Source organism: Sciurus carolinensis, chromosome 4 (genome assembly GCF_902686445.1).
Source record: "Sciurus carolinensis chromosome 4, mSciCar1.2, whole genome shotgun sequence".
Classification (NCBI taxonomy): domain Eukaryota; kingdom Metazoa; phylum Chordata; class Mammalia; order Rodentia; family Sciuridae; genus Sciurus; species Sciurus carolinensis.
Genome location: NC_062216.1, coordinates 119,711,105 through 119,736,537, shown reverse-complemented (window position 1 = coordinate 119,736,537; position 25,433 = coordinate 119,711,105). Strand labels below are relative to the sequence as shown.

Sequence of the window (25,433 nt, the reverse complement as noted above, 5' to 3'; positions counted from 1 at the left end):
TTACAAGTCCATGCCAAGGAACATTATAATGAAAATACCTTACATACAAAACAAAGATAAGATTTTAAAGGCTGTCAGAGAAAAGCATCAGAGTACTTATAAGGGGAAATCAATACAGACTTCAGAAGATTTCTCAGCCCAGACCCTAAAAGCAAAAAGGGACTGAAACAATATATTTCAAGCTCTGAAAGAACATCGATGCCAACCAAGAATCTTGTACCCAGCAAAATTTACCTTCAGATTTGATAACGAAATAAAATCCTTCCATGATGAACAAAAGCTAAAAGAATTTACAAATAGAAAGACTGCACTACAGAACATTCTCAGCAAAATATTTTGTGAGGAGGAAGTGAAAAACAACAATACAAGTCAGCAAAGGGAGAAACTACCATAAAGGAAAAGCCAATCAAAGGAAAAACCAAGTCAAGTTAAAAACCAAAAATAAGCCAAAATGACCAGGAATATAAATCATATCACAATAATAGCCCTGAATGTTAACGGCCTGAAATCATGAATCAAAAGACATAGACTGGCAGATTGGATTATAAAGAAAGACCCAAGAATATGCTGACTTAAAGAGACTCATCTCATAATAAAAGACATCCACAGACTAAACGTGAAAGGATGGGGAAAAACATAACATGCATATGGACTCAGTAAAAAGCAGGGGTCTCCATCCTCATATCAGATAAAGTGGACTTCAAACCTACGTTTTGTCAAAAGGGATAAAGAAGGACATTTCATACTGCTTAAGGGAAGCATAAATCAGCCCCAAACAATGGACCAAAACACAATAATAGTGGGGGACTTTCACACACCACTCTCACCACTGGATGGAACCTCCAAACAAACACTGAACAAAGAAACTATAGAACTAAATAATGTAATCAATGATATAGACTTAATGGACATTTACATAGTATTTCATCAATCATTGAGCAAATATACTTTGTTCTCAGCAGCTCATGGATCCTTTCCCAAAATAGACCATATGTTATGCCACAAAGAAGCCACTAGTAAATACAAAAAAATAGAGATACTACCTTGTATCCTATCAGACTATAATGGAATGCATTAGAAATCAATGATAAAATAACAAACAAAAACTACTCCTACACCTGTAGACTAAATAATATGCTATTGAATGATGCAATGATAACAGAAGATATCAGGGAAGAAATAAAAAAAAATTCTTAGAGATAAATGAGAACAAAGATACAACATATCAAAATCTCTGGGACACTCTGAAAGCAATACTAAGAGGACAGTTCATTGCATTGAGCTCATACATGAAAAAAATAAAAAGTCAACAATTAAATGACCTAACATTACACCTCAAAGCCCTAGAAAAAGAAGAACAGATCAAAACAAAAAAATAGTAGAAGACAGGAAATAAATAAAATTAGAGCTGAAATCAATGAAATTGAAACAAGAGAAACAATACAAAAAACTGACAAAACAAGAAGTTGCTTCTTTGAAAAAGTAAACAAAATTGATAACACTTAGCCACACTAACAAAGAGTAGAGAGAAACTCAAATTAATAGAATTCATGATGAAAAAGGAAAGATCACCACAGACAGCATTGAAATACATAATTAGAAGCTACTTTGAAAATCTAGACTTCAAAAAAATAAAAAATATTGAAGACATTGACAAATTTTTAGAGACATATGATTCTCCCAAACTGAATCAGGAAGATGTACACAATTTAAATAGATCAGTATCAAGAACCGAAATAGAAGAAACCATCAAAAGTTTACCAACCAAGAAAAGCTCAGGACCAGGTGGATTCTCAGTCAAATTCTACAAGACGTTCAAAGAAGAACTAGTACAATACTCCTCAAAATATTCCAGGAAATAGAAAAGGAGGGACCCCTTCCAAACTCATTCTATGAGGCTAGTATCACTCTGATACCAAAACCAAAGACTCATCAAGGAAAGAAAATTTTAGATTAATATCTCTGATGAACATACATGCAAAAATCCTTAAAAAAATACTGGCAAATCACATACAAAAACATATTAAAAAGATAGTGCATCATGATTGAGTGGGGTTTATCCCAGGGATGCAAGATTGGTTCAATATCCAGAAATCAATCAATGTAATTCATCATATCAATAGAATTAAAGTTAAGAACCATGCGATTATTTCAATAGATGCTGAGAAAGCATTTGATAAAATACAGCACACCTCCATGCTCAAAACACTAGAAAAAATAGGAATAGTAGGAACATACCTCCACACTGTAAAGGCTATCTTTAAGCTAAGCTCACAGCCAACATCATTCTTAGTAGAGAAAAACTGAAAGCATTCTCTCTAAAAATTGGAACAAGACATGGATGCATTCTTTTACCACTTCTATTCAACACTGTCCTTGAAACACTTGCCAGAGCAATTAGACAAACCAAAGAAATTAAAGGAATATGAATAGGAAAAGAAGAACTCAAGCTGTCACTATTTGCCTATGACGTGATTCTATATTTATAGCATTTAAAAAACTCCACTAGAAAACTCCTAAAACTAATAAATGATTTCAGCAAAATAGCAGGATATAAAATCAATATGCATAAATCGAATGCATTTCTATTCATAAGTGATGAATCCTCTGAAAGAGAAATTTGGAAAACCACTCCATTCACAATAGCGCCCCCCCCCAAAAAAAAAAAAAAACTTGGGAATCAATCTAACAAAAGAGGTGAAAGACCTCTACAATGAAAACTTCAGAACACTAGAGAAAGAAATTGAAGAAAACCTTAGAAGATGGAAAAATCTCCAATTTCTTGGATAGGCAGAATTAATAGTGTCAAAATGGCCATTCTACCAAAGGTGCTATACAGATTCAATGCAATCCCAATTAAAATCCCAGTGACATTCCTCAAAGAAATAGAGAAAGCAATCATGAACTTCATCTGGAAGAACAGGAGACCTTGAACTGCCTAAACAATCCTGAGCAGGAAAAGTGAAGCAGGAGTTATCACAATACCAGACCTTAAACTATACCGCAGAACAATAGTAACAGAAATAGCATTGTATTGGCACCAAAATAGACAGGCAGACCAATGGTACAGAATAGAAGACATAGAGACAAACCCACATAAATACAGTTACCTTATACTAGACAAAGGTGCCAAAAACATACAATGGAGAAAAGATATCCTGTTCAACAAATGGTGTCAGGAAAACTGGAAATCCATATGCAATAAAACGAAATAAATCTCTATCTCTCACCCTGTGCAAAAGTTAATTCAAAATGGATCAAGGACTTAGGAATTAGAGACCCTGCACCAAAGAGAAGACAAAGTAGGCCCAAATCTTCATCATGTTGGCTTAGGATCAGACTTCCTTAAGAAGACTCCCAAAGCACAAGAAATAAAATCAAGAATCAATAAATGAGATGGACTCAAGCTAAAAAGCTTTTTCTCAGCAAAGGATACAATATAATGTGAAGAGAGAGCCAACAGAGTGGGAGAAAATCTTTTCCACACGCACTTCAGATAGAGCACTTATCTCCAAAATTTATAAAGAACTTACAAAACTTTATACCAAAAATACAAAGAACCCAATCAATAAATGGGTCAAGGAACTGGACACACACTTTATAGAAGAAGACATATAGGTGATTAATAAATATATGAAAAAGTGTTCAACATCTCTAGTAATTAGAGAAATGCAAATTAAAACAATTCTAAGATTTCATCTTATTCTAATTAGAATGGGTATTATCAAGAACATAAACAACAATAGATAGTGGCATGGATATGGGGAAAAAGGCACACTTTTACACTGCTGGTAGAGTTGCAAATTGGTGCAGCCACTCTGGAAAGCAGTGTGGAGAATCCTCAGAAAACTTGGAATGGACCTACCTTTTGACCCAGTTATCCCACTCCTTGGTTTATACCCAAAGGTCTTAAAATTAGCATATTACAGTAATGCATCAATGTTTATACCAACTCAATTTACAATAGCTAGATTGTGGAACCAACATAGATGCCTTTGAACAGATGAATGAATAAAGAAACTGTGATATATAAACACAATGGACTATTATTCAGTCACAAAGAAGAATAATATTATGGCATTTGCAGATAAATGGATGGAATTTGAGAATATCACGCTAAGTGAAATAAGCCAATCCCAAAAAACCGAAGGCAGAATGATTTCCCCGATAAGTGGATGATGATATATAATGGGGGTGGAGGAGTGGGGAGTGAGAAAAGAATGGCAGAACTTAGATTATGTAGAAGGAAATGAGACGGAGGGGTATATGAAAAATGGTGGAATGAAACAGATATCATTACCTTTTGTACATGTATGATTACACGAATGGTATGAATCTACACTGTCTACAACCATAGAAACAAAATGATGTACCCCGTTTGTGTACAATGGATCAAAATGCAGTCTCTATAAAAAAATTTTAAAAATCTAAAATGTGTAGCTTTATGAAAAGTAATGTCAGGAGTATAAAAAAGAGAAAACAGAAGAACGGAGTTATGATCACAAAAGACAGACCTGATCAAGGACTGACATGTAAAATATACAATAAAACTTAAACTTTACCAAGTTAAGAAAGGATTCAATTTAAATATTAGCCAGAGACCCTAACTGATACCTCACCAATGAAACTATGTAGATAGTTAATAAACATGTGAAAAGATGTCCCATATCATATCTCACCAGGGAAATGAAAATTAAAATAGAAATGAGATATCACCATCTCTATTAGATGTCACAAATTCAGGACACTGACACCAATGAATGCTGATGAGGACGTAGAGCAATAGAACTCTGAGTCACTGTTGCTGGGAATGCAAAATGGAACAGTCACTTGGGAAGACAGTTTGGAAGCTTCTTATAAAACTAAATAATGATTTTACCATAGGACCCAGCAAGTGCACTCCTTGGTATTTAACCAAAGGAGCTAACTTATGTCCACATGAAATTTACTCAAAAATGTTTACAACGGTTCTATTCATAACTGTAAGTAAGTAATATGTCTTTCAGTAGGCGAATAAATTGGTACATTCCGATCATTTGGACAATGAGATATTTTTTGGTGCTAAAAACAAATAAGCTATTAAACCATGATTAGAATGAAAGAGACTTAAGTGCATATTACTAAAACAAAAGAATTCAGCTGAAAAGGCTGCATACTGTATGATTCTAACTACGTAACATTCTGGAAAAGACAAAAATATGGAGATAGTAAAGTGACCAATGGTTGCTGGGGTGTAAGGGATGAGGAGGTAGAGCACAGAGGATTTATAGGGTAGTAAAAGTACCCTGAATGATACTAATATGGTGCAGACATAATAAATATTTTCCAAAAACATTAGAAAGTTCAACACCAAAAGTGAACCCTAATGAAAAATTATACACTTCGAGGGACAATGATGTTCTGTTCAGGGCAGTAAGGGATACTATGTAATTGTGGGACAGATAGTAAATGGGAAATCCTATACCTTCCTCTCCATTTTGTGCTGAGCCTAAAAGTGTTTGAAAAATAGTTTATTTAAAAAACAAGGAAAGGGAAGGAGAGTGTGCTGAGAAGGTTGTACAGGTAATTCTGTGGTGTGGGCATTGTTCTCTTTTGACTTTGTGTTCATTCTATGTAAACACTTTAGATCACATACTCATATAGTCATGATGAACAAGCCCTACACATTCATTTCAGCCAGAGTAAGTGAGTTGTATTTTTCACTCATCTGACTTTCATTGACATTTATCAGTTATGTACATTCAGACAAAAGGAGAATTGTTCTTACATGTGGTGTTGCACATTATGTTTTGATTAGTGTATAGCATAGCATTTCGTGGTCCTTAATAAAAAGCAGTATAGATTTCATTTCAAAAATTTAACACAAACATTTATTTGTCACCTTAATTTTAATTTTAATAAGCAATACAGGTTTTTTTTCTTATACATCATAGAAATATATATGCATGTACTTTCTAAGAAACAGCACAGGCCTGCAATAAAAATTAGTGAGCAGTAAGAAATAATAACTACCATACAGTAATAATAGAATACAAAGGAATACAGATAGCTCTAAATTGCATAATTAAGACAAAAAGGATATTCTAATTTTATTGCACTCTTCCCCACTTACCCCCAAGAAAACATAAATAAATCTTAGCAGACAGGAGCACTTATGATCAAGGTCAATGTTGGAAATAAGTAGCACCTTTAGTCATTAAAATGATTGTCAACATCTCCAGGAAGCCTAAATAGAGCATTTCTGATTTTGTAAAGAAAATAAAACTAATTGATATATGTACCATCAAGTTTAGCTGCTGCATATTCAGCATTTGCATAGAATGTTTGAGAAAATAAAAAATGAATACAGAATATTAATTTTAAGTAAATTACATATTACAGGTGTTTCTATGTCTTACTTTTAATATTAGAGAATTCTTGTAATATGTATCAACCTGCATCATAGAATACTGTAGCATCTTCTAATTATCTAGATCCATCATATTATTTCAATAAGAAATTATTCTATGCCTGGCAGTTTGCTAGGCATTAAAGTTGTTGTCATTCTAACTAAGATGACATCCTTATCCACAAGGAGCTCACAGTCTAGTAAGAAAGAGATGAATTGGAAAATATATTTAAAACTGTGAGTTAAACATGTAGTCCCACAGAGGAATTCATTTAGTTTTAAATTTATTGTGTTGTAAGACCTAGAAACTACAGCAGATATTTTTCTAAAACATTATTGCCACATAATACTGTAAATTAATTGAAAGGCAAGTGGCAAATGATGCAGTATTAAACAAACCTACTTAAAAAGGAAGCAGGAACAATGAATTAATGGACAATAGAATAAATTCTCGATTTAAGTAAATCTACATAAAATAAAATTAAAGCAAAATATGCTTTTGTATGAAAATGCCAGTATTTTTTTCATTTTGGGGGTTAACTTCTTATATGTGTCTTATTTGCTAGATTCACAGCAACTACAAACACAAAAAATTTCAGAAAAAAATTCCAGAAAAAAATAAATATATCAAGATCAAATCACAATCACTTTAAGTACATTTATCTGTAAGAAGACAAAAGGAAGATAGTCTACCTTATGTTTTTAAACATCTTCAGATGTTTAAATATAGAATATTTAAATTAATTATTCTATACTTCATTAATTTTTTAAAAAAATGAAATAGGGCTATCATACTTCAGTCATGTAAAAACAACTGATTGAATCATCTTAGGTGTCAAGCAAAACTACTCTTTTCTTTATTTTATATCTTAGTAAGTAACCATAGTTAATAGGCCATGCGGCAACTTGTTCAGCAGTCATTAAGATACTATAGAACAAAGCAATTGAATTTTCTGTTTGTAACTTAAATGTCATAAAAAAAAAACACAAGATATAATTTATGTTTAAAATAATACTTGTACAGATTAATTCCTAAATCCAATCTCTTAAAGAAGGTAGTTGGGTGTGGCTATCGTCAAGGAATGTCTTACATACATGTGTTTTAATATTAGTAACAAGTTCTGTGTAACTTTTATCCCAACAATCTCATTTTCAACATTTGCTCCACTTTAATACTGGGATGAGAAAGGAATATTTGTTGAAAGAATGTAAACTAGTAAATAGATTTTTTTCAAAGATTCCTTAAAAATGGAAAATTATTCAGTCTAGGAAGTATTTAATTAAAATGAGTAACATATTTGGGAAAAGGTACATTATATGAAAATTTCAAATCATATGTCAATTTTAGTAAACTTTTGGAAAGACCCTGCTCATTCACCTCCCACATAGGAATGACTATATCTGACAGATGTAAGCAAAGTATGACATTTTTTTTTTGTCCTGGTTACAAAGAAGGGGCCTTATATTTATTACATGCACACATTGTAACTACTGAGATGGCTTCTTATCACAAGGACAATGCAAACAGAAAAGGGATGTTGGTTTGGCTGAATCTAGTCAAACATATCAATGACTGCTTCTTTATGGAAGATCTCACTGGGACACAATGAATGGAGCAAAGAAATATTAAGCACTGATTATTGTTTTTACACTTTCCCAGAGCAAACCTCTAAAAAGCCACTGCTCTTCCTCCAAGAATCCTTTAGGTATAAGTGATTTTTGTTGTTGTTGTTGTTGTTATTTTCTGGAGGCATATGAAACAGAAAGAGTATCTATCTAGATATGATGGAGGTAGATGGTACATCTAGTATAAAACAAACTGTAGTTATACTGCTTTGAAACAACTGTTGTGCATTTTAGTGTTGGTAATTAGGTGAGAAAACCATTTAAAAACAATAGTTTTTTGGGTAGAGCTTATTCTAATTATTTTTTTTAACCAATCTTCAGATTCTTAGGTTAAGAACTACTGAAACCACTTAGGGGTGGTTTCCTCAAGTAATACATTAGCAATAATTTCTGGCATATAATTTAATAATTAATAAACTTTTATGTTCTATGTTCTGGCATTTTGCTTTAGGAAACAAATGCATGAATGCTACTTTTAAAATGTAGATGTAAGCAAAAAAGTAATTACTGGAATACTGAAATATTATTTCTATTAGCACAATATTGATATTTTAAAGTAACTTGATATTATTATAACAACATGTATTGTGTAAAATCATTCATCCCACTAGTTATTACTTCTGATTTACCCAGAATTATCTGCTATTGCAATCAGCAAATATTCTTCAAATTAAGTTTGGAAACATGATTTTACAAAGTATGATTGAAGAAATATATTCATATGGAATATAAAGAATTTATTTTGTATTTCTAGGAAAATATTTCATTCACTCTATAAAAGTCATCAGTTCCAACAGGCTTACATAGTGCAGTAGAGAAAAAATGTCTTTGGAGTCAAAGGACCTGGGTTCCATCTCTAACCCTGCATTAACTGAGAAGATTAGTATATATTTAGGCAAAGCCCTTAATCTGCTATCATCTACTACTGTTAAAATGGGATGCCTAATGAAATTAAAGGATTGAGAAGATGTAACAAATTAATTAAATACATCTTTTGATACATAAATATATTAAAAACAAATACAATACAAATCAAAATACAATTATATCTAATGTTCAGAAAATAAATATTTCAGTTCACATGTCCTATCTTACTAAATCCAGAAATTCATGCTTTAGCTAGACATAGAAAGTAGACCTTAGAACAATAAAGTCCATGGAAAAGCACATCAGATTTGGTGCTGTATGTAAATGAACAAGATATATATAAATTGGGTCTAACTCAAAAATACTTGTTGTAGATACATATGAAAGTAAAAAAGAAAACGAAAATAAAACAAAATACAATGAAAGTCTGAATCAAAAGACTATTTTAAAATTCTACCCAGAAATTCATGAGATGAAAATCCCATCCTTTTGTTTTTCTGAGTAGAACATTTTACCAACTTACGATGTCTTATTAGAGTGTTCAGTACCAGTGTTTTCATACAGAGCTTTTCTAGCTTATTTAATTACATTTGAATTAAAAACAAAGAGACAAACAAAAAAACCCTGTTGTATCATGTAAAGGAAAATATTTTCTGCAGTGTTAATAAATTTAAGATCAGTGAATTCTGGTTTACCTAATTACTCCTGAATATGGCTCATCTTATAAGGAAGTATAGATGAAGATAGAAAAACATAAAGATCAAGCAAATAATGGATGTGTAACCAAGCCCACCAAAGAAACAAAAGCTGCACACCGAAACTGTCTATGATTAAATTAAAAGGTTAAAGAAAGTTATCTTAACTATAAAAAACAAAAAGGAAACTAAAGAGTAGAATGGAGGGAAAAGGTAAAGCAGCTTGGGGTTGGAATGGAGAAGTGATTTGGTCTACAAATTTCCATGTACCACTAAAGCCAATGTTAATTTTACTCTTAAGGCAGACTTTCAAATATTATCATGCATAAAATAACTATAGCAATTCTTTCATAATCTGTTCACACATGAATTGAGGAAAAAGCTGTTGTAGAGAGAAGACCAAAATCACATAGCAGAACTTTATAATGAGCTCTAATCTACAGCATAAGAACAACTGATATCAAAGAACAGAAAATCAAGACTATAAAAATCAGAATTATAAAAAAATGATGTGAACTCAGCAAATTATTCATTTTTAATTGCATCAACAAAAGTAAACATGATTTCAATAATGCAAGCATTATAATTAAATACTGATATTTGGGCATCTCAGCTCTTCAATGGATTCTCAAACTTAGTTTTTCATTCCAATAATTTTGATGTTTGGTATTGTAAACTACTACGGTAAGAAATTTACTTGATAAGATGTGTCAGTGATGTAGTGACATCACTGATGACATCACTGATGTCAAAACCTACAGGATGATACATAATGGAGCAATGCTGTGATAGTCAGCTTTGTTTTTGAAAGTTGTCAGGCACTTCAAGAAAAATAAAAACATTCATGATAGTAAGTGCCAAAGATAGGAAGACTATTTTTTTCAGATTCTTTAAAATTACATTCAATTATACATTTATTGTGCATAAGGAAAACTCATACTAATAAAAAACCTAGAACATAAGCATATTCACTCTCCAGGAAACCTCAGATCTATAGTCATAGGAGTTCCCTTATTTGGAAAGATGAGTATATATAGTTGGCTTCAGGACAGCCATTTTTGCAAACCACATAGATAGGACCAGATTCATCATGAGGTCATAAAGAAAGCAGTGCATTGGAAGTGCATCCCTCAACAGAGGTAGGAGAAACACATTCTTAGGACTTCAAGAGTCCAGAGGGAGAAGATGAAACAACAACACTTGTTTTCTCTATAGGACAAGTAGAGAGAGAAATGAATGATGACATAGATGTTCAGAGAAACTTGAAAAATGAGAGTGTTCGGGGGATGTTGCATTAAATAAAGAAAAAGAATAAGCATTGTGTGGATGAACTAAATACTTGGAATCTCTTAGCTACTTTTTTTTTTTTTTTGGCAGCTTGGGATAATCCTACAAATGGTATACCCACTAAAATTCTAAATATATTGTTTTATAGTAAATAATTTTCACTTTTTGCATTGTAATAAATAGCAACCAGTATAGGAATTCCTTTTCCATAGTAAATAACGTTCTCCTTCTAAATCCAACTTCAGGGAAAATATATTATGCCTGAGTTATATAAATATGTTGGTATTTTTATGAGAAAAAAGTTACATTAAAACAATTATGGCTATTATACAATCATCACCATTATTTGGGATAATTTGCATTGGCTAGGAAAAGTAAGCAATTTCAAATAATATTGTTTATAGCAAACATATTCTCTAATGAACACTGAATAAATATTATAAATTTCAGTTAAATCTAATTTATCATATAAGGTTTACATTTCTTTTGTAACTATATTTTATCTATTTTTGCCTCTAAACTTTCTATTTGGAAGCAGCATGGTAGTGGGGGAAATTTTCTGCTTTAAGGTAAACCTGGGTTTAAATTTTGGTTTGGTCACTTACTATTTTTTAACTTTGGGGAATTTACTTAGCTTTTTTTTATGTCTGTTTTTGTTTCTACTCATTAATTACATCAAGTTAATAACTTCTACCATGGCTTTGGCTTGAACATTAAAAAGCATATGTATGCAAAATATATGGTACATAAATATTCATTTCCTTCTCACTTTGTATCCTTTCTATTAAATTGTCTTACATTTATTATTTTGTTTTACTTTTGTTAAAAGTCTAAAATATCCTACACAATAGGATTTTTTTTAAAAAAAAGGTCTTAGATGAAAAAAGTTTCAACTAATTAATCAAGGATACAGCATCTACATAAAAAATGTACTTATATCATGTCTTTTCCTTTATCTTTAAATATCCTTGTCATTTTGTACAACCAGAGAAGGCTATGTATGAAATACCAAGATTTTAAAGTGCACTTTTAAACATATCAAACCTAATTGTTTCACTTATTTTCTGGTGTTCAGGTGAAGCCTGTGGGCCCATCAACTAACATAGCTGGAACTTGGTACCAAACTAGTGAAATCAATGAGTCATATGACTTCACATGGAGAAAAAATTCATACCTTCCCATGTGAAATGTACCATAACCTGCCCACTGCCTTTTCAAGTTGTACCTAAAAAGGGTCAAGAAAGAAGATGGGGACAGGTCAGGACAAGTCCATATCCAATGATTTGTCAGAAATTGTGAAGAAATATTTAAGGGTAAATACTGAAATACATGGGATGCTAAGTTAACACAAATGGCAAATTATTTAGACAGTGATCATGAATTATTTGGGTACTCTGGTTTATGACAACCCTCCTATACAATTTCACAGTAGGCAACAGAGTCTAGTAGGGACTTTAGAGGTAAATGACTTTGCTTCATATCTTGAACATCTAAAAATCTATTGTTACTTAGGCAAAGAAACATGTTCAGCACTATTTTTCAGTCACAGAAGCTAAATATATTTCTTCTACCACTTATGTGACTATATAATTAATGAAAGTTCTAGGCCAATATTCTCTTTTCAAGCTTTGATTCTGCAATAATTCTTCCAAAGATTGCAAGTGGGTAGGAAAAGTGAACAAGGAGAATATTTAATAATGTACTGGAATAGTTCTTAATCCAGTACAGTTTATATCACTGTTTTACTGGTGTTCTGGACTAATTTTCTACACATTGGGGGTTAATATGCAAGTATATTTATAACTTCGTGCTGTGCACTGCCAGGCATGACTATGACATTGTTCTTTGAATCTGCAAATTTTCTTCCTTTTTTCTAATAAATTAACATAAACAACATTGAAAATGAAGAGATAATATAAGGCAACCAAAGAGTAGCAAAACAATGTAAATTGGTTTGACTTGACTCTTCAGTTAGCAAGTAAGCCTCTTCCTATGGAGAAAGCAGTGGAATGCACCCCATACCAAGTCTCTACTAACCTGTGATAAGTATATAACCCTTAGACCCAAAACTTCCTGATCATTACTTTGCTAATTATTTCTTCCTGGGGTCTGATATCTATATTAGTTTAAATGTGCATTTTTAGGGAATGCAAGACATTTTTTATGGAAATGTTTATGATTGGAGAAATACTACACAGTGACCACATTGCAGTTCATAGGACGACTTAAGAGTTGAATACAAAAGCACTAACCATATAAAACTAGTTAATTTGAGAATCAAGATTGAGTGAAACTAAATGAAAAACAGTCATATACTGTCACGTTTTTCTTGATTTATTTAACTATGATCTTGGCACATGTTTCTTAATATTCAAAAAATATAAACCTTCTATCATAAGCAAAAAAGCAAATGTGAAATGAAAAAAAGGAATTTTATATCACTCTCTATATATGAGTCACATGCTTAAAACGTACATAAATTTAAAAAATAAAATCTTTAATGTGAATTCTTACAAAGGAGTGAAGTCCAGGTACAGTCTCATAAGATAAGAATAGCACCTGTTTCTACTGCAATAAAAAAAAAATGACAAAGTTTTGGGGACATATTAAGGGTGATATCACTTCAATAATAATATTATAAATACTTTTCATTAATCAGAATATTAAACTTCAGATTTGTAGGTATAAATATTTATCATTTTAGTTATAATATTTGTACTTCTGAAAGCACAGAACTATCAAATGTGCCTATATTAAAGAGGAATTTAGATTCTCAAATGTTTTCACACAGGAAAATGACAAAATGCTGAATTAACCCGGGCTGAAATCTGTCAAGCTTCTTGCTATCATGTTATTAACTATACTCACAATTCCAAGCCACACAGCCTACCTTCTGGGGCCTTTATTTATTTATTTATTTTTCTTTTTTTTTTTAATACTTTCCTAGTTATAGTCACAGGCAGCATAAGTGTAATGAGTAAGAGGGCAGAATTTTCAAGAGCTGCCATTCCTCTAGCCAGTTTCAGTGGCTGAGGAAAAGGCCTGTTTGTGCTTTGATTTTGCTTTTGGTTTTTTGGAAGGGAGGAAGTTGAGAGAGTTCAGAAGGCTGAATAAAATGACCTCCCACTCTTAGTTAGCTGTACTTACGTGGATTGTGCATAACAGGAACGTTGAATCACTGCTAAGGGTTGGAAAAAATTAGAGTTTGGTCTATTTATAAGGTTGTCAGCTAGGATTCTGATTCAGTATGACAGTGAAACTGAATTGAGGCCTCCTTGAAAGAGAAATCCCTGGTTCTTAACATGTGAATTAAAAACTAAAATCCTGTTAAAATCAATGGGTGTAGCTCATTGCTAGTTGTCATTCAGATCTTTAATTTGACTTATATATATATAATTTTGAAAATTACTCGAGGGCTGTATTCTCTAGCACCAGGCACGAGTGGCACCCCTTCAAATAAATCCTGTGGGTGGATTAGTCAAGCGTAAGAATGCACAGAAGTAATGGTGTAAAATGGAGTCCTTCCTTTTTCTCAAACTATTTTATACACACGAGTGCTATTTTATAGTGGTCACTTAGATTTCTGAATTAAGACCATCCTCATTTTTATCTATGTGCCTATCTTTAAAATCCACATTGTAAAATGGCATGCAAATATACATTTCTTTTGTTTCCATGGATTTTCTTTATTTTAAAAAATAAATAAATGACTACGATAATATCCTTTTCAAATGTATTTATTTTCTTTTGTTCTCCAGATACTCTGTTCATGTTGGTATGTACATGAGTGTATATGTTTATGTATGTGTGTGTGTCTGTCTGTGTGTGTGTGTCTGTGTGGGTGTATGTGAGGAGAGAGATAATTTTCCTTCAAATCTATTTCAAATTTTAATATCAAATAAAAATGAAATGTGAAGAGACCTTTTAATGAAATTAAACATACTCTTTTTCACTAATTAGATCAGGGTTTGAGATTTAGATTTCATTCTATAATGGAGACTAGAAGTCCCTGGAAGACTTTAAAATTCGTATTTCAACCACCACATTCTGAGTCGATTATGGAAATAAACTCATTGCATGGGTTTTTTGTATGCATAACCTCAAAACTTAACCACCCAAACAAATTTTTAAGAACTAGTTTACAATTTGCCCTTGAGTAAAATCTCATTTCCATTTTTAGCTGTGGCTGCTTGTTTCAACTAAAAACTTTTTCAATACTTTAAAAAACAGGAGAAAACTTCTAAGTAAATTCATAACACTGAACTCAGAGATGTGATTCTTGTTAGATATTAGTTTCTCTTTCTGAGGGTGTATTCTCTCCTTTTGGGACTTTGACAGTAACTTCATCCTGTTTAGCATTGCTCAAGGGTTCTGATTCTCTGAACTCCTGTGTATTCATTTGTTTCTTCATTGCTTCATTCTTCTTTCTTTCCTTTGCAAGCAATCTATAGTTTATAGCATTACCAATGAGCAGCCATATACTTGAGGCTACCACAATAGCCCCACTGGCTAAATACATGTATTTATAATCTCCAGTTACATCCACCAGTTTACCTAAGAGACAAAGAACATGTTTTAAGATGGCATATAAAGCAGTTATAAAATGATAAAAAATTTCAAATAAACTCTTCCCCAAATTACAAACCCCTTATTTAAATTAATTTCAAATAAGACTTTAAGAAAGAAAAAGCATTCTAGATTATGATGTCTATATAAGCTTCATAAAAGTAGGTACAGAAACTTACAGCATTATAATACTAGTGCATTAATAGGTTCTCAAACTATTTTTGATAGGGCTTAAAATTTACTAAATGGTTCCCTATTCTCATTGCTAGGTTGAGAACTTGACCTGTCATATCTCATTTGATCCTTATTATGAAGTATTCTGGTTACATGGCTAATACGTGACAGAATTTGAACTCTGAGGTTGGTTGAATTTCATATTTATAATTACTCTGCAATATGGTTTAATGCAACCTCTTGTTCAATTTTTTTGTCACATTTTAGTCTACAGTTTTGTTCGTTTGTTTGTTTGTTTTACTTTATCCAAGTTGGCAGTATCAAGGCCAAATTAATCAGGAAGAAACCATTTGTTCAGTTTCATTATTAAGATCCTTGAAAAACTAGCCTGGTACCATATAACCTGAAGGCTTGTTGACTTAAAATTTTTTCAGCTTGTAATTAGTTTTGCCTCTTGCTCATGCAGGCATTTAATTCTTAATAATTATTAACAGCAAATTCAGTGTGTACGAAGCTATATTACTTATCACATGCATTCTAAGTGATTCCACTATAGACCTTTCAAGACAACCTGTTTAGCAAGAATCTCTAGCATTTTAACTAGAAACTAGTCAGTAGTTCAGTTTTAAATTTAGTTACTTATATTTGTCTATTTGAATAGAATTCTCTGATTTAATCAGGTAGATAGTACATTGAGCTTATTTGAGTAAGCATAACATACATAACAAAAATGCAAAACTTTTGTTTTTCCTTTTTAATTTTAGTCAAGTATTTCTATCTGTGTAATAGTCATTATAAATACAAAATCATAAGGCCCTTTGCCTCATCATTTATTAACCAGACTTTCTAAATGTTTTGGAAATTTTTCAGTACCAGGAAACCAGATTTGATTTCCAGAACTAACACTTCAGTTTTGTATGAGTATAGAAATTAAAGTTCAGTCTGAAAAAATAAATAGAAATAAAAACCAAACATTCTCTACCTTTCATTGCTCTACTACCAGAGCTAATAGAAACAGCAGTAAGCGTGTTAGAAAAAAATCACCATAATATTCAAAACTATTTACTGTGTGCCTACTATGTGCCAAAATTTCAGTAGCAATCAAATACTAAAGGGAGATTCTTGCCTGAGAGTCAAGGAGTATCAAAAGACAAAAACAGTATGAAAAAAAATATGGGTATTTAAGGCTATAGTCTGAGAGCTTCAACAATGAGTCCAGATCCATTACTAAAATTGGTGCCAAGTGACATGATGATTTGCCAATATTAAGGCAGCAGGCACTCACGGTTACTTAAAAATATATTGATGCGTGTTCTCAGCACATTTATAAGTGGCCAGATCAGATTCCTTTTTAAAAAATTCTTAGATCCAATCTACTGTATCTTAATTTTTTTTTTTCATGATGTATAACTTTTCTCTGTTAAGAGTTAGAATTTCATAGCTAATGCATAAGCTCTAAAACTCATTTTGGTCAGAACAATTTCATATGAAAAGATAGGCCAGTTTTACTTTGTTTTATAAAATCTGCTGGCTGACAAATAATGGGACCTAATGACTTTCCTTCTTTTTTTTAACAATTGTTTGGATATCATGTCATATCCACATTGAAAAAAGTACCACCTAAAATCTGCACTAAATACTAGAGGATAGGAAAAACCAACAACTACACCACTAAGGTCTTACAGCTTCGATGCCCTCCTAACCAAGTGAAAAAGTGAAAGACAAAAGTTAATGATGGCATCAAGAGTGACAAATTAGACACCTATGTTTCCACTTTCAAATGGTTCTTTGATGACACACAGAAAGCAGTTTAACAACTGACTGAATACATGGGAAAATTTGCATTTAGCCTGACTGTGCACTAGGGGGCAGGCCAAGAATCTAAGCTTAACAGTGACCAAAATAACACACAGTTGCTGGAAAAGACTGTCTCACAAAAAATAATTTTATATTAACAACATTTAAAATCTAAAACTGGACAAGTCTTGAGGTTAAAATGTAATTATGCATGTGTCTTTATCATGGATTCAGATAGTATAACTGAATCTACATATAATTTCCTTTTAAAAATGCTCTTAACTGTATTTCAAAAAGAAGCCACAACATATTCACAAGGAAGTTCAACAAAATTCTAATACTTTTGTGATGACTATTTTATCTTTCTTTGTTTTTCTCTCTTTTTTTAAGTAGCAGACCAGTTTCTCAATTTCATTGGTAGTGCACTAAACTTTTATTGGTTTCTTTACTGAGTTAATTTATCACAGACACTTTTATAGACACCTTTAAAAATATTTCAAATCTTAAAATTTAAAGGTAACCCTTATCAACTATAAATATGAAACATGAACTATCTGGTGAAAAGAACAACTTTGAATGAATTTTTCTTTATCCCTGTATTATATATTAGTGATATAAATTTACGGCTTCCCTAGCAGGCAATAATTTACAAATAAGTATAACTAACATACTAAAAATATAGATTCTGAACTTTTCAGGACAAGCTGTTACATTTTGAACTCATTTTTGTATATGCAGAACAGAAATCTGTTCAGTAATAACAAAGTCACATTTTATTTTTTTTTATTTTTTTATTTTTTTGGGTGCTGGGGATCGAACCCAGGGCCTTGTGCTTGCAAGGCAAGCACTCTACCGACTGAGCTATCTCCCCAGCCCCTTATTTTTGTTTTATATTCTTAAAAGATAACAACTAATAGGAATAAAAGTTCTCAAAATTCTACTAATTACCAATCTAACTTAAGTTCTTAAGTTCATAAGTCCAGGCTCTGAAACAGAGTTAGGTATAAAATCAAACTAATTATGAAATTTTAAAATATGTAATAAAACATAAAATTAATCTCTCTACAGTCTGTTAGGCAATTAGAATTATTTGAAGCACATTATTCGCTGTAAAGAAAGTCTCAGTAAGTGAACATTAGCATAATTCTTTTTGCTTTCCTTGATGAAAAATATTCTTACCAGCAATAGGAGGGCCAAGAAGAACTGGGCCACACTCCACAATGGTGACAAGTCCCACAGCACTGGAAAACCTTGGAGCACCAACAAGGTCCATGAGAGTTTCAAAGAGGACACTGCTAACACTCCCAAATCCATAGCCAAAAAATACAGCATATACTACCAGGCTGGTGTAGCTCTGTGCCAGGGGGCACAAGAGATGACACACTCCAGTAAACATGACCGCAAAACTGAAGAAGTACTGGATTCGGGGGCGAATAAGTTTGGAGTTTGCAATTAATCCTCCACAAGGTCTAGCAAACATATCGACAAAAGCCATCACAGACAGCAAGAAAGCTGCAGAATACTCATCTATTCCCCTGTCTTTAGCATAGGGAGCCAAGAAGATGATAGGGGCAAAAAAACCCAGAAACATGATGACGTTTCCAGATAGGTAGATCAGAAATCCTCTATGCTTAAAAAGGGAGAAATCTAAATATTTATTAATTTTATTCCATGTTGATTTCTTCTGTTGCATTTTCTTTGACTCTGTGTCTTCTACTCTTATACCAATCTGAGTTTTAGACTGAGAAGCAGTTTGTTTGGGTCCAAGGGGTCTCATGAGGGCCCCAGCCACGCAGGCATTCAAAAATATACCTCCTAAAATCAAGAAGCTTCCTTTCCAGCCGTAAGAATTAAAAAGGTACTGATTGAAAGGGGCCAATGTACTTAAGAAAACAGGACTCCCTGCCATGGCCAATCCATTCGCTATGGGTCGTTTCTTATAGAAGTACTTGCCAATTATTGTTAAGGCCGGTTGCAGGTTGAAGGCTAAACCTAAACCTAAAGAAAAGAAAGGGAAAAAAGAAAACACAAACACATTACAACGCTCACATAAGAAATTATTCTTTGGAAGGCACATTCAAGTGGGGAAGGAGAACTAAAAATGCAGCAGCAGGTAGTAATTTTTTGAGGATTATAAGTATAAATGTAATTGTACAAACCTAAAAATGTTCTCATAAATGGACATCCCATATGATGGTTTCATGTTATCTTAAAGCACAGATATACAACCAAGAACTAGCTATGTACAAAAAAATCACAGACTGGGTGGAAAGGAGGACAAAATTTAGTTCTTAATTAAAATCATTTAATTCCACAGATGAATTAACACCTTATTCTTAATAAATATTTATTTGCAAATATGTAGATTTCTTCTGTGTGAACAAGAGTGAAATTTAAAAATGAGAAGACTTTCTTTTCAGATTTGAAGAAATGTGGACAGATTAAAATGCTCGTAATTTGTAACAATCTTTCATTTTCCCACAGATGTTTCTTTGAATACTATGCAAATAATAAAAGAGTAATAAACTTATGTCATTAATTTCATTCTTTATATCCCTCACAGTCCAAATTTAATGTATAGAGATGCACAAGTAATAACTAAAAAGGAAGTTTGTGTTTTGTTTTGTTTGACTTGAAATAGATTTTTATTTCAGGGATATAAACTGATTTTTTCTATAAGCTAAAGTTCCCATAGTCTGTGGAATTCCTTGGCAGTGTGAATAGTGTCTTTGAGAAGTGAATTACCTTTTGTGGTCCACTGAAGTAATATTTAGCATGAGTAATAATTAAGGTACTTTTGAAAGTGCATAAAATTGATTCATATGAAGCACCTCTTTCCCCCCTTAACTAGGCATTATTCTGTTATTTTTAGGGGCTAGAGAGGTTTACAGTTCACCTAAATTGAAGCAGTGTTGTAAATTGGTTAAGTATGTTAAGTTCTGGGACCTAAAGGTCTAAGTACAAATATTTACTCCAACTTTTTCAAATACACATTTTATATGAGTAGAAGGGTCTCTAAAAGTTCATGAAGGAACCAAGAACATGCTTTGGAAAATAACAGAACAGCGTGATCTCTAACTCTACCTGTAAGATCTGTAGAGTAAGTGTAATAATATCCAACTTATAAATAATAAAACTAACTTGCCTATGATCAAGTAGCTTGTAAGTGGAAGAACCTAAGCTGAAATCCACATATTGTGTTTCAAAGTTTCTTTATCTTATGTCATTTCCCTCCCATTCTGTCACCTGGAACTTTTGTCATTAGCTCTTATCCCAAGTTGACAATTTCCCATTCTGGCATGGTACAGTGAACACAAGACTTTAAATCGATTGATCTAAATCTGGTCCTGCAACTTGCAACTTACCTGTTTGCCACTGCTGAAGGAAACAGACTTCCTGAGCTTTCACACACTCAATAATGAGAAAAGCATTTTGCCAAAATCAAGTTCTAGGACTTTCATGACATGACACAAATGACATTGTAATTACTATTATTTGCTATTTATTTATAAATAACAACATGTCGAGTGCTCTGTAAAGTACAAAGTATTCATCTTGCACATTAATTGGTCAACAACTCCCTGGGAAAATAACTATTAGCCCTGTTTTACAGATTGAGGCATAAGGAGGTTTCTGATCACACATCTTGTATGTACTGAGTCAAATTTCAAATTTAGAACTGTATGCTTTCTATAAATCAAAGTCAGAAACCAACTGGCTGATAATGACAAGGTAAAACCCACATAGATGTATATAGCATCAGCTCCAGAAGCACCAAAGCCTTGGAGGTCCAAAGGAATGAGATTATGCATTAGAATAATAATAGTGCAACTGGTATTTCTGAGACAGGATGATTATAATCATCCTATCTCTAAGTATGTCCACTTGTAGGTCCATCCTGACTTTTTCCCATATCCAGAAAGGTTGAGGAAAGTGTATAGGCTGCAAAGAGAAGGATTTTTACATCCTTTAATATACCTGTTTTTCTCACCAAATGATACATGACTGTGGGTTAGATCGATCTCAGATCACTATAACAAAGAAAAATGATTACTTTTTTTTCTCTAGGTATTAGGGAAGATCCAACCTCTTTAATATGTTAAAATCCATTTTTTCTTAAAATTTTGTAGATTTTAAAATATAATTTATTGTTCAGACATATAAAATGGTGCTTTTAAGTACACAATTTCTAGAGAGTTAGAGCCAATAGATATTCTGCATGAGACACCATGATAATCAAAGGACAGTGTGTCATTTGGCATTTGTGTGTTGTGGCAAAGTGCCTTACTGAACTTTTAAACAAGTTTATTTGAGTGAGGAAAAGAAAGGACAGGGCTGAAGAGGTCTACCGATAATCAGAAATCAGACAGCAATCGTTTTATTGTTGAAGTTAAATCAGTGCATCCAGAAAATACCTCTTTGACACAAGTTTTACCATATAATCAGTGGTAAGTAAAATACTCCAAATATTAAAAACAAAAAAATAATTAAAAAAAAATAGAACATTTATTTGTAGCAGAAAGTCTGTTTCTCAGTCCCATCTCAACTGTCTGAAGGGTAAAAAGTGACGTAAAAATAACCCAAAGCCATTTGTTTGTTAGCAGCTAAATGTTAAATTTAATAAATAGTTAAATTTTACAATAGTAACTTGTACCATAACTTTTTTTTTTCATTTCTTGAAATAAAATGGCCCATGTAAGCTAACAAGTAGTTAAATGCACTGTCAGATAAAATACTCAAAATAGTATTGTTTGAAAAAGTAAATTAAAAAAAAAATAAGTACTTTTGCTGTTCATCCTTTTTACAGAACTTTGCAAACAACAGAAATGTTAAGAAATTAAGCTAAAAACAAAATCTTCCTTACCTCCAATGAAGCCCACAGTGAGGTAAAGCTCTACTACACTGGTGCTGAAAGAAGCCAAGACCATTCCCAAACAGCATAGTAAACCCCCTACTATCACCACTGGTCGGCTGCCATATTTATTCACCAAAACACTGCTGAGGGGACCTAACAGAGAGAGAAGAAAAACAAATATTTGGTTAGGTGTCATTTATCTGTACGTAATAGTTGCGAATTTTCAAAGTTGACAAAGCACTTTTTAACGATTCAAGGAAAAAATTAGTTCACATGGAATATAATGAGGACTTTCCAAAACTTCACAAATAAGTGAATGTTTTGTTTTGTTTGTTTTGAGATGGGGGTCTTCATGTGGCTCAGCTTATGCTTCAGTGATTTTCTCGCCTCAGTCTCTCAAGAAAAAGGGACTACGGGCATGTGTTACCACTTTCAGTTGATGGTTATTTTTAAGTACATGTAGGAAAGCACATGAAATAATGAAGTTTTAATAATTTTTATGACCTTAACTATTCAAATTTGGTGGTAATTTTTTCAATAAAATATAGTTAAGACATCTAAAATGCCTTTTAAAATGCAGGTAAGTTTATGTAACAATAATCCAGGGATTATGAAAATGGCTTTTCTGTGTCAGAATTTTAAAGTAGAAGTTCAGTAGAGTAGACAAAGGGAAATGAAGAGGGAGGATGGGAAAAGGTAAGATAGTGGAATGAATCTGCCATAACTTTCCTAGGTACATATATAAACATGAATCTCCCCATCATTACACCCACAAGAAAATAACTTAAAAAAAAAAAAAAAAGAACTATGGGTAAATGGCAGAATGCTCAAGAGAGGGAAGGAAGCAGGGACTGGGAGGAGGGAAGGGAAGGAGAGGTATCGGGGACTGAATTAGAACAAGATATACCCCATACTTTTATAATTATGTCAAAATGGATTTTACTATCATGCATAACTAAAAAGAACAAATAAAAAAGATTGAAGAGTAAAAGAATAATGTGTGTATACACCTATATGCCATTAATTAGAGCTCAAATTTTTTATTATATTCAACAGTGATTTTTATTTAATACCATACATGATTGCTTCTAAAATATCAATTGTTTTCACATTGTATTATTTTAGTAACAAGAATGTTTTACACTTGAGGGTTTCTTCCAACCTCTGTTCATCAGTCACAGGCAGTAAGCACAGCTATCATGGCCTATGCTTGCTTGAATTTGGTTATTATCTCCTGTGATTTGAGAGAACTATGATTAATCCCTCACATTTTAATCAATGATTTTAAGGAGCATTTGAAAAGGAATACATAAAAATAAATCCTGAAGACCTGAAAAGTCTTCTATTGACCCATTCTGGCAAGATCAAGAAAGTAGCAGCATCAAAAAACATGTTCAACATCTCTAGCAATTATAGAAATGCAAAATTAAAACCATACTGAGATTCCATCTCACTCCAGCAAGAACGGCAAATTTCAAGAATACAAGTAACAAGAATGTGGGGGAAAAGGTACATTCATGCATTGCTGGTGGGATGGCAAATTGGTATAACCACTCTGAAAAGCAGTATGGAAATTCCTCAGAAGACTTGGAATAGAGCCACCTTTTGACCCAGTTATCCCACTCCTCAGTCTATACACATATGACTTAGAATCAGCATACTATAGTGATGCTGCCACATCAATGCTTATAGTAGCTTGATTCAGAATAGCAAATATAAGGAACCAACCTAGGTACCCTTTAACAGATGAATGAATTAATAAAATGTGGTATATCCAAAGCAGAATATTACACAGCCAAAACGAAGAATGAAATTATGGCATTTGCTGGTAAATGGATGGAACTGAAGATTATCAGGCTAAGTAAAATAAACCAATCCCCAGAAACCAAAGGCCAAATTTTCTCTCTGATATTCAGATGCTAATACACAATAAGCAGTAGGGGACAATAGAAGTTCATTGGATTAGACAAAGGGGAATAAAGGTAAGGGAGGGAGGAGGGGAATATAGGAAAGACAGTAGAATGAATTGGACATCACTTTCCTATGTTCATATATGAATACACACGACCAGTGTAACTCCACATCATGTACAACCACAAGAATGATATCCTAATTAGAATAAGTTATACACCATATATATATATAATATGTCAAAATGCACTCTACTGTCATGTATATCTAAAAGGAACAAATTAAAAAAAAAAAAAAAAGAAAGTAACAGCATTAAAACTTACAGAATGGGTGCAGCAGTTTAAATAAAATGGTGGACAGTTGCCTGACCAGCAAAGAGAACAATCTTATGTATGAAACATAAACATTGAGAACTGACTCAAACACTAAATGAGAAAAAGTTTTAAGAAGGGCTTACCTAACTTACTTAACATATATTTTAAAAAATATATGTTATGGGTGTGTGTGTGTATGTGCAGGTATAAAATATTCAGAAGCAATTAACATCATTAAAGTAATCTATTTTTTAAGTCTACAAAAGTACTTTTTGTGTTAATAAAAGTTAGAAATATTAAGAAAGTGTTGTGACTTCCTTTAGTGGACATCATTTTTTTTGTCCTGGTGCATCATAAAATAGTACAACAAGTGAGCTTATCTTCAAGTAAGTGAAAATTCACATTATTTTATAGGATCTATCAATGTGTAAATGGCTTGCTTTGACATTTCCTTCATAACTTAAAATTATACTTCATCTGAAACTTGGGATACTGCTTTAAAGAAAAAAAGACTACATTAGGTCAGAATTTTCAGACTAAATTTGGTCTAGGGGAAAAAAAAAGATTTTTTTAGTGATACTATAAATCATAAATTTGCTAAGTAGTTTTTCTGCATTTAAAAGTGATAGGTAAGTGATTTATTTAAAGCTCTTTCCTCCTTAATATTTAATGCTAAAAAATTGTCCTAAAGTTTTTCTATTTTGTAACAGTGAGTACAATTTAAATTTATAATACAAAAGTGACATTTTTGCCAAAAAAATCTAAATGTTTATTATTAGCATGAGGAGTCATCTAACATTAAATGCAAAACACACCACCACCCAGCAGGTCTCTACATCCTAGTAGATGTTTAGTTTGTTATGTTAATAAGAAAGATGAAGTTACAGGAAAAGAATAAATTCCCACAAAAGGTGTGTAAGAGTACAAGAATAATAATGTTTAGTTCCAAAAAC

General features: G+C 32.3%; 1 protein-coding gene across 12 annotated transcripts in view; it reads right to left on the bottom strand.

The window, feature by feature from the left end:
• Positions 1 to 14,377: 14,377 nt before the first annotated feature.
• The window catches only part of Slc16a7 (solute carrier family 16 member 7), a 158,833-nt gene continuing 147,777 nt past the window's right edge, over positions 14,378 to 25,433 (bottom strand). For all 12 annotated transcript variants that reach the window (XM_047548798.1, XM_047548804.1, XM_047548805.1 and 9 more), the window contains 3 exons: positions 22,265 to 22,408; positions 18,580 to 19,398; positions 14,378 to 15,417 (listed from right to left, as the gene is read on the bottom strand). In XM_047548798.1, the coding sequence (XP_047404754.1) occupies positions 15,146 to 15,417; positions 18,580 to 19,398; positions 22,265 to 22,408 (1,235 nt within the window). In that variant the 3' untranslated portion in view covers positions 14,378 to 15,145. The remainder of the gene's footprint in view (positions 15,418 to 18,579; positions 19,399 to 22,264; positions 22,409 to 25,433) is intronic.